At 39.8% G+C, this 16174-nt stretch overlaps 1 protein-coding gene across 4 annotated transcripts in view; it reads right to left on the bottom strand.

Annotated features, from left to right (window-relative positions):
* Positions 1–16174, bottom strand: part of RYK (receptor like tyrosine kinase) — a 112330-nt gene that overhangs the window by 50884 nt on the left and 45272 nt on the right. For 3 of the 4 annotated variants that reach the window (XM_027960289.3, XM_060395636.1, XM_060395635.1), the window contains exons 6-9: positions 14140–14284; positions 6987–7087; positions 3528–3662; positions 894–980 (exon numbers count right to left, since the gene is read on the bottom strand). In XM_027960289.3, the coding sequence (XP_027816090.1) occupies positions 894–980; positions 3528–3662; positions 6987–7087; positions 14140–14284 (468 nt within the window). The remainder of the gene's footprint in view (positions 1–893; positions 981–3527; positions 3663–6986; positions 7088–14139; positions 14285–16174) is intronic. The other variant, XM_015091755.4, reaches the window with a different exon arrangement.

Here is a 16174-nt window from a genome sequence, read left to right as displayed (position 1 = left end):
TTTTTATAAACCAGTAAGTGAAAATCTAAGCAATATATTTCTCCAAAAGGTGAACATGTGAAAATAGGTATTCTGTTAATGAAAATATAAACTAAGCACTACCTTTTAGAAAACAATCTGGCAACAACTATCAAAATTTTCAATGTAAATACCTCATGGGGCAGCAATTCTAACTATGGCTGTATCTGTAAAATTCTACCAAGATAGAACACACACAAGTGGATATTTTCTGCAAATTATACATAATAGCAAAAAAAGGGGGTACCAGGAGTGAGAGGAAGGCAAATAACAGCTATACTCATAAGGTACAGTGGTTCATCTTTTTCTTTACAATTCCTCAGTACTGGGGATAGGGTGTGCTGAGATGTTTTTTAAGAAGGAAAAACCAAACATTGGAACCTAGGAAAAACATAATATTAGATATAAGAAAAAAGAAGTTAAGTGGATGCAGTTTAACTGGAAGCCTGAGTACTATCTGGGGCTTCCCTTGTGACTCAGCTGGTAAAGAATCCACCTGCGATACAGGAGACCTGGGTTAGATCCCAGGGTTGGGAACATCCCCTGGAGAAGGGAAAGGCTACCCACTCCAGGTATTCTGGCCTGGAGAATTCCACGGACTCTATAGTCCATGTGGTCTCAAAGAGCCGGACATGACTGAGTGACTTTCACTTTTGAGTACCATCTAACAAATGCATAATGTCTTAACTATTAGCTTCTATTTTCTATACCTTAATGAGAACAACACAAATCTCCTAAAAGTTAGCCTGTATGAGCTAAATTAACATGGACTTATTGAAAGGTCTGTCACACTTTGAAAATCTGAAATAATTTCACTGGCATAAGCCACCTTAGACAGAAAAGCATTATGGAGACAGGATGGGAACAAATCCTACCTTTAACTGTTTTCACAAATGTTTGTTTTTCTTTATTTGGATCTTTCTCATCTACTAAAATCCCATGGAAAATACGCCCAAAAGTACCTAGAAGGAAAAACAATAATTACTGAGATCATATGATAATGCTCATAAAACTATACGTACAAAACTTTCTGGCACAATACAACTTAAACATAACAAGGCCAAATGTGATCAACATTACTCCAGCCCTAGCATAAAAAGACTGAAATCTTTATTTTCCTTCTTTTTAAACTACAAAACATCTTAACTTGCTTTTAGAAAAGACGTATTTAAAACGTCTATGAGAATTCATTCTGAAATAGCCTAAACAAACTAATGATACAGCTAGGAGCACTGGGGAGAAGGCAATGGCACCCCACTCCAGTACTCTTGCCTGGAAAATCCCATGGGCGGAGGAGCCTGGTAGGCTGCAGTCCATGGGGTTGCAAAGAGTCAGACACGACTGAGCGACTTCACTTTCTCTTTTGACCTTCATGCAGTGGAAAAGGAAATGGCAACCCACTCCAGTGTTCTTGCCTGGAGAATCCCAGGGACAGGGGAGCCTGGTGGGCTGCCGTCTATGGGGTCGCACAGAGTTGGACACGACTGAAGCGACTTAGCAGCGGCAGCAGCAGCAAGAGCACTGGAGCTCAGCAATGGGCTATCCAGAGAGACATTTACAAATTTCTAGACTTAGCCTCAGAGCAATGACAAAGGAGAAAAATGGACTCTCCTTATACATTCAAAAACACAAAAAAACCCTGCTTCTGTTAATGACTATTTGCCTCTGGGACAGTTCAAACCCCTCCCTTAGCTGTGACTGACAAATAAGCATCTCTAACTGATAGATGATTTCAGAATGACTCACATGCACCCAAAACACTTCAAACTGAGTTATGGAAGGGGGAAAGCTACTGTCTATTTAACAACTTGAAGAGTTCAGGAAAGTATGTTATTATTAATTTCTGTCCTCTTCTTCCAGCATTGTCCCCAGTCAATACCCTGAAACTTAAAAAAGAAAGCAAGGACCAGCAAACAGGGAAGGGCAGGGTCTTATCTCTCAAACACTTATCATGTGTTACTTCATTTAATGAACATCAGTTCATCTAATCTTCGTGTCTAAAGTAGAAAACATAAGCCCATATTTACAGACAAGGAAACTGGCTATGGAAGACAGGAAATTATTTCTCTAAGGTCATGTAGGTAATAAACTATGGGACTGAGACTGGAATTTGGGCATAACTCCAATATTGATGCATCTCCTTCTGCTGGAACCCCTATACTTTCCATCACAGAGAAAATTACTTAGAATGTTTCAAAAAGGCCTGTGAGCAAGTGATCATCTTTGGTCAAGAACTAAACAGGAAATATCCTTTTAAAGGTGATAAACACTAATAATCATGCTTTAATATACTTGAATATCAAAATCGTACCAAAGCTTAATAAGGCAAGTTAAAAATCTAAAGAAAGGGAAAATAAAGATCAGCTTTATAGAGGAAATAAATTGTGCACTGCTTTCTACCTGACCTGTCTCTTGAGAAACCTATATGTAGGTCAGGAAGCAACAGTTAGAACTGGACATGGAACAACAGACTGGTTCCAAATAGGAAAAGGAGTACGTCAAGGCTGTATATTGTCACCCTGCTTATTTAACTTATATGCAGAGTACATCATGAGAAACGCTGGGCTGGAAGAAGCATAAGCTGGAATCAAGATTGCTGGGAGAAATAACCTCAGATACGCAGATGACACCACCCTTATGGCAGAAAGTGAAGAAGAACTAAGGAGCCTCTTGATGAAAATGAAAGAGGAGAGTGAAAAAGCTGGCTTAAAACTCAACATTCAGAAAACTAAGATCATGGCATCTGGTCCCATCACTGCATGGCAAATAGATGGGGAAAACAGTGCAAACAGTGGCTGACTTTATTTTTCCGGGCTCCAAAATCACTGCAGATGGTGACTGCAGCCAGGAAATTAAAAGACACTTACTCCTTGGAAGGAAAGTTATGACCAACATAGACAGCATATTAAAAAGCAGAAACATTACTTTGCCAACAAAGGTCCATCTTGTCAAGGCTATGGTTTTTCCAGCCTCTATGGATGTGAGAGTTGGACTATATAGAAAGCTGAGTGCCAAAGAATTGATGCTTTTGAACTGTGATGTTGGAGAAGACTCTTTAGAGTCTCTTGGACTGCAAGGAGATCCAACCAGTCTATCTTAAAGGAGATCAGTCCTGGGTGTTCATTGGAAGGACTGATTTTGAAGCTGAAACTCCAATACTTTGGCCACCTGATGCAAAGAGCTGACTCATTTGAAAAGACCCTGATGTTGGGAAAAATTGAGGGCAGGAGGAGAAGGGGAAGACAGAGGATGAAATGGTTGGATGGCATCACCAACTCGATGGACATGAGTTTAGATGGACTCCGGGGGTTGGTGATAGACAGGGAGGCCTGGCGTGCTGAAGTTCATGGAGTAGCTAACAGTCGGACATGACTGAGTAACTGAACTGAACTGAACTGCTTTCTATCCTTAGGGATGAAATGAGATGAAATTCTTAAAATCTGAAACAAAAAAACATTTATACTAACAGTAAATCTTCCTTGAAAACCTGATTTTGAGAGAATAGGTACCTTCTTGGAGTACATCTTTTAGAGTTATCCTCTCCCTGGATATTGCGATATCCTTCACCTTAGCTTTCGCCTCCAAAAGAGTGACACTTCTCAGGTCGTTCTTCTCTATCCGCAAGGTAGGATAACCTGAGGAGCCAACAAAGCCAAACCAAGAAATATAAATACCTTCTTATGGCATCAGGATCAACTAGTTCAGTTAGAACCCCAGGAGTCAAGTCGCAGGAACAAATGAAGGTAAGAATCAAAAAGGAAAAAGGCACACACAGGGAGAATTAATTATGAAGGCCCTACTAAATTTTAAAGAAACACTTTCCCACCTACCCCAAAACCTTAAAATGCAGAATTAAAACAAGAAACACTAAAAATAGTATTTTATTAATACCGCTTCAATTGCTTTTCTGCCAAATGAAACAAAATTTGACTCATGGAATTAATCTAATCCCTTGAATGAACTGCTTTTTTCTCCAAAGATTTTCTAATATAGTCTCCTAACAAAATAACTTCAAATGAAGAGATGTTTGTAAAAATATCTTTTCTTAAAAAAAAAACATATATATATATACATATACACATATATAATTGGTTTAATCATTCTAGCACCCATACAGCCTAGTCATACCATTATGAGATCCATATTCGTTTTTTAGTTCCCTTGATTCATATTCATTCTTAATATGATGACAGCAAAACAAAATTTCTGGCCATAAATTAAAATTCTCATTGCAACAAAAAAAAGTTAGAATAAAAGGAAGATCTAGTGTTATTAGCAAGCAGAAATTGGAACGGTATTTTAGGGAAGAAAAATCCCAAAAGAAAGGGTGGACTCAGACAATGATTACCAGTGGCTGCTGGAAGAACTACATGACAAGCTTTGAAAAACTTTACTATAAAAAGGATGCATTAGGATGACAAAACCTGATCCCACTGATCAGCAATTTGACCATGATACATCTAGGTGTGTGTGTATGTCTAGTATATATGAGTGTTTAATTCTTCCTGGAGTTCTCTGAGTTTCTTCCCTCTGTATACTATTGTGTTTTGTTATTTTTGAAAACTCTTGACTCCTTTATCTTCAATTATTTTTTTCTGCTCCTTTCACTTTTTTTATTTACAGGCAAATATATTTCTGTTGTTTTTTTAAAAAAAAACACTATTTATTTTGTATCATGCTTAAGAAATGAAGTATCTATCTCCTTAAGGCAATGTCTACAAAAACAAGTAAACTTATTGGTGGTAAACTTAAAAATCTGTCAAAAAATAACTGTACTTCCACTGACTTTTTAAAGTGTGTTTTGCTTTTAGCATATATAATGATTTGCTTATCTACCTCTTTAAGGTTATATCCACAATCAAGAAATGACTCCAATGAGCAAAGCTAAACATTTAAAGCAATGATGTGTTTCTTAGGAATAATCTGAACTACCCTCACATGTATCATTTTATATCCTGAGGGACATACATCTTTCTTTCCTTGGTGGAGATGTTAAGTGCTGCTATGATTTCTCTCAGATTTCTTTTAAGCTACAGTGCCTGCTTCTTTCCCCTTTCATTTTTCTTGCCACATCTTACTAAAGAAACTAGATCAACTACCCTGGAGAAAGTCCAGCATCTGACTCTTCCAGCGTCATCTAACTTGTTCCTCTATCCTTGTAAACTGAAAGTCAGTCTTATAGCCTTAATTAGATCCAGGTTAACTCTCTGTGGGGGAAGAAGACAAGAACATTCCACCTGGGAATACAAACTACCTAGCTATCCTACTTTTAATGACGCTAAGTTCCAGCAGCGGATTCAGGCAGTAACACTATGATCCCTCAAATGGTAAAGCTCCCTACCCTCCCTCTGTTCATATAGTTTAAAACATGGACGATCTTTTACTGAATCAAGTCTTTTATTAAGGGATGCAGGTATGATATTCTGAGTCTATCATTCCTTCTGCATTTATTAGCTGGGACTTTTCCGTTAAAAAAAAATGTTCCCTTCACAAGCCAGCACTATCTGGTTAGTGCAAAACAGTTCATGCTCAGCTGTCAGAGTAAGGTATTATTGGTGCCTCAGTTAACTCCCATAAGGAACTTTTTTTTAAAAAAAAGTATCACTACAAATTTGTGGATTTTTACACATTTCTACATTTCACATTTATATCACTTCAATCTACTGCAGTCATTATTCTTTTTGATGCTCAATGGTTCCATTTTGGAAAGCTCTTGTCTTTAGTAGTTTCCCTGATTTTTGGCTCAACAAATATCCCAGGTTATCTTACTTATTCCTGACCCAGTCCTAAGATCGTCCATTTCTCCAAAGAATCCTGATTCTTCTTAATGAGAAACAATACTGAAAGACCATAGGAGGGCACTGGGTGAAGAACAGATAGTCTTATCTTTTAAATAATGTTATCATTTTTTTTTAATTGACTTTGCATTTTGCATTCACTCCTAGGATCATCTGTTTATCTGGGGGCTATGCTGGGTCCTGATTGCTGTGCCTGGCCTTGTCTCTAGCTGAACTGCTCTCTAGACGCAGTGCATGGCTTCTCACTGTGGGGGCGTCTCTGGTTGCGGAGCACAGGCTCTAAGGCACACGGGCTTCAGTATTTAGCAGCATGCAGGCTCAGTAGTTGTGGTCCACAGGCTTAGCTGCTTTGTAGCCTGTAGGATCTTCCCAGTTCAGGGATCAAACCTGTGTCCCCTGTACTGGCAGGCAGATTCTTAACCACTGGACCACAAGGGAAGTCCAAGAACAGATATTCTTAATTTTAGTTTACTAGAAAGTAAATGTCAGTCCAAGGGAGAAAAAGGTAACTTGCCTCCAAGAACCTAATTAATCAATGGCACCAGTGAGTTGAGTCCTGACTTGTGGCCCACTGTCTATCCTGATGATTGTGTTGTTTCTTGTTTGGTGAATGACGTTTCTCAATCCTCATTATGTCTAAATTATACTCCAAGAATGATTATTTTCCCCTGAACAGCTACAGTATAAAAACTTTAATTAAAATCCTGTTCAAAATAAAGGAAATTAGATCTCCAATGGCAGCTAGTTTACCATCATGATCAGAAAACAATGTAAAGTCCTTACCACAGCCCATGAGAACAAATAATTCATTAAAATCCAAGTCTCTGTCTTCATACAGCTCAGTGGCTTATTCTAACTATTTGAAAATCCTCCTTTTGAATTTGTACGGAAGTGATTCAGTAGCCCTTTTAACATAATCTCTAGAAACCTCCCTAAAACTAATTCTAACAACTAAACCTAAAATTTTAATACTCTAATTTTGGAATGTTTCATTCAATGTTCCAGAAGACAAAAGTTTAAGCCTAATTCTGTACATGTTAGATTCTATGAATGTAGCACGGCATATGTCCCATAAGTGATTAACCAAGGACAAGACAGACAGGACCAAGGACAGACCATAAACAATTTTAGTAAATCATCTTTAACTTTTAGAATTAAATTAACTCTTACTGGTAATAGGAGTTGCATTGTTGGGTGTGTCGGCTCTCAGATACTGAGTCGTCTGGGTAGATGGCTGAGACAGCCCTTGGGAACTACTGCTGGCACTGATGCTGCAAATAATTTTTAAAAGAGAAACACTTGGCAAGTCAGCTTCAATGAGAAATTTCCTTTTTCAATACATATAAAATGCATGGAGCCATTATAACCAGCTTAAAACCTTAACAGAGATCACAATAATACATGGATCTCCATCACAAATGTTTCATACTGAAATTTTACTCTACTTCATAATGCAGAGCTCTGTTCTTTTTCTTTCCTTTCTACCTCCACAATCATCAGGTGATTCATCATATCAAAGTCATTCACAAAATGTAGCATTCTTCAAATACCATAGATAGCAGTCTTGAACCTCATACAATATATTAGGGAACTGTGGACCAATACTTAGTTAAGAACTCATGCCATTCAATTTAGATCGCTTTTAAGATAAGGAGTATAAAGACAGGATTCTTTTAATGATGGTCCATAACCAAATGGCCTACAGATGATGGCATATGAAAGCAAATCAAACATGCTCAAAACTTGGCAAAGGATATCCTACCTGGTTCAAGTCTGTTTAATTGAATACATTTTGCTTCTTCTACTTCCCTAATCCCACCTTTTGGGGATTTATAGAATTTATTAGAAATCGTTAGCACTTGAAGCATTTTATTATGCCACATTTTTTAAGTAATCAAGAAACCCAGAAGATGGTAGGCTCAAACAACTTCATACTCGAGATTACTACAAATCAATGTCCTTTCATTTTGTCAGTGGACAACCACCTTATCCCAGGTCACCCTCGACCACATTCTAATTACACTGCCTCAAGTCTAGTAATTCTGTAGCAGTGGAAAAGTAAAGCATAGAAATTCAGCATGAAGTGTGAAATCAAAGGCAAGATGTCATACCCTCAAGAAGGAAGGGCTACTTTCCATGTCTCCCTTAGCTGTAGGATCAGCAGAGTCCAATCAGAGACTCCGAACTTTCCTAAATATGAAAATCTTTTGAATGACCACACCCCACACAATAGTTCTGTATTTTCAAAGCCCAGTCATTAAAAATACACATAATGACAAAAAGCTGCTACTCAAAAATTGATCTATATAGGTCTACATGTATAGTAGGTACAGGATAGCACAGTGAAGAGATGGAAAGTATAACCTTGAAATCAAAACTGCCAGCACCACCATTTATTAACTAGCTGTATGACCTTAGGCAAAATAGTGCTTTTGGAGCCTCAAACTCGTGATGGATAACATGACTACAATACTACCTCCTGAAAAGGTTGCTAAAATAATTACATGAAAAATATAATCCTTTTAGGTCAATGGCCTGCCCTCAAATATACATTTATAAATTATTATTACTATTTATATTCATTATTACTAATATTACCATCCCTAATCTTAGAACCACAGAGCACCCGTTTTTGGAGCTTTGAGCACGACTCAAAGATCACATCAGAAATTAAAACTGTAGAAGTCCAGGATTCAATAATGGGGAGGGAGGAGAAGCATTTTCATTCCCAAAGATGGAGAATATAATAGAATACAAATACTTACCCATAAAATGGGATTAAGAAAACTCATGTTCCAGGATCTAGGGGAGGCTCAAGTTACACAATATATGTGGAAAGTACAATTTAAATATTACCTGCAACCAACACTGATGACTGAATAAATATGTACAGATCCCAAAGTATTTACTAGTTCAACAGTAGGTGGCACTCTTGTACCACCTCAGATTCTTGAAAAGCCTGAGCATGCAACAATGTTAGGAGCATGTACATATTTAGTGGCTGAAAGTTATGACCAACCTAAATAGCATATTCAAAAGCAGAGACATTACTTTGCCAACAAAGGTCTGTCTAGTCAAGGCTATGGTTTTTCCAGTAGTCATGTATGGATGTGAGAGTTGGACTGTGAAGAAAGCTGACTGCTGAAGAACTGATGCTTTTGAACTGTGGTGTTGGAGAAGACTCTTGAGAGTCCCTTGGACTACAAGGAGATCCAACCAGTCCATTCTAAAGGAGATCAGCTCTGGGTGTTCTTTGGAAGGAATGATGCTAAAGCTGAAACTCCAGTACTTTGGCCACTTCATGCAAAGAGTTGACTCATTGGAAAAGACTGATGCTGGGAGGGATTGGGGGCAGGAGGAGAAGGGGATGACAGAGGATGAGACAGCTGGATGGCATCACCGACTCAATGGACGTGAGTCTGAGTGAACTCTGGGAGCTGGTGATGGACAGGGAGGCCTGGCGTGCTGCGATTCATTTGCAGGTCGCAAAGAGTCAGACACGACTGAGCGACTGAACTGAACTGAACTGAATAATGAGCAAAGCACTATGTCAAGCGGCCAGAACAAACCTTTGAAATCCCAGATTTATGAGAAAGATGGAGCATTTGAGGATCAACCCTTGTTACCTATTAAAATCAATATTTACATAGCTATAGCACATGAGATCAAAAGTGAGATAAAAATGTACACTTGCTTGCACTTAATAGTTTAATACCAGTCTAAATAAATTATCTCATTTAACTTTCATAAGCAAGTAAGATGAGCAGATATGAACTCTGCTATAGAGTTAAAGTTAGAATTTAGGGCAAAGATCATCATTTTCCTTCAGAGCACTTGTTATAATTTATATTTATATATCTAATTCATTTATTAATTCAACACTATTTACTAAGTGTCTATTATATGCCAGATACTGTGCCAAGTGCTGGCAAGTTCAGTAGTGAACACAATAAACAAAGATCCCTACTTTCGTGAAGCCTACATTTTAGCAGGATTTCTGGTTTAATATCTGTTATAGCAGACTATAAACTCCATGAAAGCAGGAGAAGCACCTGTTTGTTCATTCCTTCCTCCCCAACACTAAAGCCAGGGCCTGGCCCAAGAGGCCTCGAGTGGTCCCAACTGAGCCTTACTGAGAGCTCAACTAACACTTATTGGATCAATCAATAAACAGAATGGTTGCTTCTGATATGAGCTATTGATATGTATCAAAAGAGGCAAAGAATTACTACTCTAATAGAATGATTCCTGCCTCTCTCCACTCATCCCTCCTTCAAGAAATTCTTCATGAAATATTCATTCAGCGGTAGCCATTAGACACCAGACACAGAAATGAATAAAGGGAAATAAAATGGCCTTGTCGCCAGTAATGAGATAATGGAAAATGAAGATATTGTCAAACAACAAATTCAAGCAACCCACAAAGGAATGAGTTCTCCTATATTCAACAGCCAACAGGGAGAGACTATGGGGCAGACAGAGCACAGGCCAGTCCCTCTGTGCAAAGGCTTCACAGAAGCTCTGCTTCTCCAGAACACACTCCCCCGGCACAGCAGAGATGGAAAAGATGAGCTTGTACTGTCAGGAGAGGGCAAGTCACACACATGGGCTCCAGATTCCTTGGCATGAGCACCCCCTTAGGCAGTTTTGGTCTCTGCCTCTAAATAAGCTGTGTAGAACAGGACTCTGGCTCCCGAGTGTCAGGAATGGAAAAACTCTCTACCATCCCTGTGCAAGGAATTCCGTGGAGCCATGGGTTCCATCAAACCTTACAGGGCTGTTGTCAAGACTGAGGGAATTAATGGATATAAAGCACGTGGAACAGTGCCTGGCATATAACAAGTGAAAAAAGAAGTGAAAGTGTTAATTGCTCAGTTGTGTCTGACCCTTTGCGATCCCACAGACTGTAGCCTGCCAGGCTCCTCTGTTCATGCAATTCTCCAGGCAAGAATACTGGAGTGGGTAGCCATTCCCTTCTCCAGGGGATCTTCCCAAACCGGGGACTGAACCTGGATCTCCTGCATTGCAGGCAATTTCTTTACCGTCTGAGCCATCAGGGAAACCAAATATAAGTGCTTTATACAATTACAACACTGAGTTATTACAATACCTCTATTACAACAATTGGCCTTCCCTTATGGCTCAGACAGTAAAGAATCTGCCTGTAATGCAGGAGACCAGAGTTTGATCCCGGGGTTGGGAAGATCCTCTGGAGGAGGAAATGGCAACTCACTCCAGTATTCTTGCCTGGAGTTTTCCATGGACAGAGGAGCCTGGCGGGCTGCAGTCCACGGGCTCACAAAGACTCAGACATGACTGCGCGACTAACACTTTCACTTTCATTACAACAACGAGTCCTTCCTGTTGCTCTGCTCTGGTTCTAGCAGCGCAATCCTGAAGAAGTTATTTAATCTCTTCAAGTCTGTGTCTTCATCTTTAAAACAAGGACAGCATCATACCCACTAAGTGGCTGTGAGCATCAAATAAAATACTACACATATAGAGCATGGTATAGTACTAGCAGACAACACTTGATGAAGTGGTAGTCACTGCCATCTCACAGGCCCCAATGCAAAGAGAAGCAAGTGCCTCAATACTATTAGATTACTACATGGGAACTTTCTAGTCACCACTATTAGCTTGCTGTCAAGTAATAAGTAACAGCTAGTAGAAAAGGCTGAGAAAGCAATGGCAACCCACTCCAGTACTCTTGCCTGGAAAATCCCAGGGACAGAGGAGCCTGGTAGGCTGCAGTCCATGGGGTCACTAGGAGTCGGACATGACTGAGCGACTTCACTTTCGTGCATTGGAGAAGGAAATGGCAACCCACTCCAGTATTCTTGCCTGGAGAATCCCAGGGACGGGGGAGCCTGGTGGGCTGCCGTCTATGGGGTCACACTGAGTCGGACATGACTGAAGCAACTTAGCAGCAGCAGTAGAACAGGCAAGAGCTGAAGAAGAAATCAATCCATGACTACCAGTACACTGCAACTTTCTGAAAAGAAGAAGCCTAATAATGGCACTTACCATATGCAGGGCTTGTTCTAAGAGCTTACAGTTTTATTTCACTAGAACTTAACAACATGCTTACTAAGTACGTGCCATGATCATCTCTGCTTTAGAGATAAGGAGAACCAAGACATAAAGAGGCTACAAAACTTCCTCTGGGCCACAAAGTTAGCAAGTAGCACAACCAGAACTCAGAGGTGTGCTAGCTCCAGTCCATGCTCTTAACCACTAGGCTGTACCCTGAAAACAAGTGATGATGAAAGGTGCTTCTCATCAGGCATCGTCTGGAAATCTCTGTCAAAAAACTAGAGAACTGGAACACCAATTAATGGGTGAGTGAGTGAGAGAAGTCGCTCAGTCATGTCCGACTCTTTGCGGCCCCATGGACTATAGCCTACTGGGCTCCTCCGTCCATGGGATTTTCCAGGCAAGAATACTGGAGTGGGTTGCCATTTCCTTCTCGGGGGATCTTCCTAACCCAGGGATCGAACCCGGGTCTCCTGCATTGTAGGCAGATGCTTTACCGTCTGAGCAATGGGTGGTAACGAATTATTTCAGCAGCAAAGGTATAAGCCCCACAAATTCTTAAGTTTTTGTACAACTCTGACCTGGTTGTACATGGTTCAGAGCCCTCACACACAAGCAAAACCTCAAGAAGAATGTGTTTATCAAGACTAACTCTGAAATGCTATGCCTCCCAGTGACCTTTAACTCTGCCATATCCTCTCTCAAGAGTCCCATCAAAATGTTCCTGTTACCTCACGACCTCCTTAGCTCTTTCTCTACAAAACCCAAATCTAATGAACACAATCATACACACAAAACATATCCTGCAACACTTCACCCATGTGTTTCTTTTCTTACTCTGACCTTTCTCTTCTTTCTCTGCTCAGATAAAAAATGTGTAACCAAGGGGACAGAGAATACTTAGGGGCAGGAATTAATCCAACCAGCCTCCCCCATTCCCTTGTGCTGTTTCTGCCGGACATATGCTTACTCACTATGTGTATGACACCACATAGGACTGGGGGAGTCAGCAGTAAGATGCAATGCTTCCTAACTGGAAAAAGCTTACATTCGAGCAGGAAAGACAAGTACATAGGGAAAAGGTACAGTAACTGCTACCAAACAGAGAAAAAGAGAAACAGGGAAGGAAAGAGAGACAAAAAGAGGAGGGAGAAACTGACGGCTGGGGGGCTCAAAAAAGACTTCATGGAAGAGATGGCAATGGAGTTGAGATGTGAAGAATGGAGAGGGTTTGAATCCATGGCAAATACAGGGAACAAAAGAAGGCATGAGCAAAAGTCCTGGAGGGCAAAGAGTAGAGCAAAGGTGAGGAAGAAGTAATTATCTGACTGGAGCATCAGAGGCAAGTTCACAGAGGAAGGGGTGCTTATCTCCACACTTTAAAGGAGGACACCTTGAAAGCCAAGTCACGAAGCTGAGAATGTCTTCAGTCAGCAAGCGGGAATCACTAAGGAGGGAAATGAGAACTGTGGACTAAGAAAATAAACTCATCTATCATTTCATTTCTACCTCTCACCCTATCCTGTCTACAATGTACTTCTAGTCATCCTGACTCACCCAGGCTGGGACAAGCTGCTATATTCCCACACTATAATACATATCATCAAATTTATAAACTTTTATAAATACGTTTAATGTCAAAGATTAAATACTTGAAGCCATGATAGAACATCATTATTGTTTTATTCCTAGTACTTAGCATAGTATCTACCAGTGTATCTCAAAGCTACACATTAGAGTCACCAGGGAAGCTTTAATTAAAAAAAAAAAAAATACTGAATACCCAAACACCACCCTAGACCAATAACATCAGAATTTTTGGAAGGGGTGTTGATATATTTTAAAAGTTTACCCATGATTCTAATAGGCAACCAGGTTGAGAACTATGATTTAAATCATAGCAGGTTCTCAATAAATGTTAATAAACTGGATGGATGAATGGACAAATGGACAGATAATGATGGAGGGACAAGCGAGAAGGAAAAAGAAGAGCTATTTCAAAAAGGCACTAGAAGTCTAAAAGACAGTCATGTCAAAGGGGATAGAAAAAAAAAACTGATCTCTACTTTTTCACCAAATAATAAACTGTATTTCTGACTTCACAAATTTTTTTAAAATAAAACTACAGAGAAACACAAAGATGGTATTTTTCCTTTGGCCAGGGCTTAATCAGCTTCCCTTCTTCCCCTGCACCACTGTGCACCACTGAGCATGGGTGTGGGTAGGCTCCCATGTATATGCAAATAACTGTTTTTATTTTTTTCCTTTCCCCAAAGATGTACAATACCTGTCATCCAGTTCAATCCTTTTCATACTATGAAGGTGCAAAACAGCTAATATTATTGCTACAAGAAATATTACTGCACAGCAAACTCCTACGCTGATATAAAACACACGCGTAGAAGTGGTTGGAGCTGCATGTACAGGATCATCTGAAATAAAAATGAATAGCACATTAAGCTTTTGAAACAAATGTCATCATTTGCTTTGTAACCCAATATACACCATGAGTATCCTGTTCTTTGTAAAAGAGATCTTCATTTCACGTGTCCATTTTTTGATAAGATCGGTTACCAGTAGTGTGTTGCTATAAATTCGTACAATTTAAAAAGTGTTTTTGTTGTAGTTTAAAAAAGGGTTTTTAAATTGAACTTTTGGTTAATTAGCACAATTCACAAGTGGCATACACATAATAAACCACCTATCTACAGTCATGCTGTCCAACAGGGAAATGCTCTGCAGCACGCCATGCAGTACAGTAGCCACCAGCCACCTGCGGCTAGTAAGCACTTGAAACGTAGCTAGTACAATGAAAGAACTGAAGTTTTAATTCTATTTCATTTTCATTAATTTAAATACTCACATATGGCTAGTAATTACCATACTGGACAGCAAGCTCTACAGACCCTTCCTCAACAGTGGCATCTCGTGTGAGAGATGAGACATCTATTTTGCCAATCACCACTCCTCAAAGTGGGAGGAATATACAGCAGGGCAACCCACGAGGTAAAACAAACAAACGTTTTTCATCTTTCTCTCTTGAGAGTTAAAAGAAATTATTTTGCTCATCTGTTTTTAAAAATAAAAGCAGGAAAACAAGACTCTACTCATGAAATAATATTCATCTTAATGTTATTCAAAAAGAAAGCCTCAGCAACAGAGTGCTCACATACACACAGGAGCAACAGAGAAAGACGCAGAACCAAAGACCCACATGATAAGAGCAAGCAGAACGGAATAGAAACGATGTAACTGGAACTGGTGTAACTGAAGATTAATGAGTACTCACATCAGCATCCTACTGAAGAATTTGAGTTTCATCCTAAATGATATGGGAAGTCACTGCAAGCCTTCAAGCAAAGTAATGACACACATAACGAAAGTTGAAAAAAAAAAAAGATGACTCTGCATGCTATATAAAGAATACCGTGGGGAAGAGCAAGAGCAGAAGCAAGAACACGCCAAGAAAGAAACGGCCATGGCTTGGACAAGGATGTTAGGGGGAGGTAAGACGTTCATGGATTGGGAAGCAGAGTCAACAGAGTTTGCTAAAGGGATTACGCCAGGATAGAAAGAAAAAGAGGAATCAAAGCTTTGGCTTAAAGAATTAGGTGGAAAAGGTACCTTTATAAAGAGGAAAAAGAAGCAGGTTGGGGAAAGAGAGAATTAAGAGTTTTGTTTTGTCCAAGAGCACCTGTACATGTCTATGTGGAGATGTCAAACTGACAGACAGACAAATGCAGAGTTATGGGAATACGTCAGGACAAAAGATATAAAAGTGACAGCTTTCAAAAACTTATTTTAAGATTGCTTTCTAAAATTTAAACTTTGAATCAACAAATAATGAACCAGTACAGACTGATGCAGAGAGACCAAATGGCTTCTAGAACAGCTATACTTGACCTGCAGCCTGAATGAAAGCAGGACTTTCCTTAAGAACACTAGGGGTCATTCAATCTTGAAGGGCTGGGAAAGAAAGGTTCCAAAGGTTGATGTTGGCAGCATCCATCTCAGCACATTCCAGGGCAGAGGAGAGGACGCTGCTCTGCTGGGCACATGCCCAAATGCACCCTGCCTGATCACCTTTAATTCCAGACTAGTGTATGCACTGTTCCCATCTCCTCATTGACATGTTACCTGCTACCACCTGGTCACCCTTCGGGTCTCAGATAAGACGCCATTTTTCCTCAGGAAGCTGCCCCACATTTCCTCACAGGAGATTACATACCCTTCTCCTCAGGGTCCCAAAGCACCTTGCGCTTGCCATGCCATAGCTTGCCACAGGATATTGTTATCACTGCTTATTGCCTATCCATTTCCTC

The sequence above is a fragment of the Ovis aries genome, chromosome 1, assembly GCF_016772045.2.
Source record: "Ovis aries strain OAR_USU_Benz2616 breed Rambouillet chromosome 1, ARS-UI_Ramb_v3.0, whole genome shotgun sequence".
In the NCBI taxonomy this organism is placed as follows: domain Eukaryota; kingdom Metazoa; phylum Chordata; class Mammalia; order Artiodactyla; family Bovidae; genus Ovis; species Ovis aries.
Note: the sequence above shows the minus strand (reverse complement) of the source record. Positions and strands in the feature narration are given on the sequence as shown.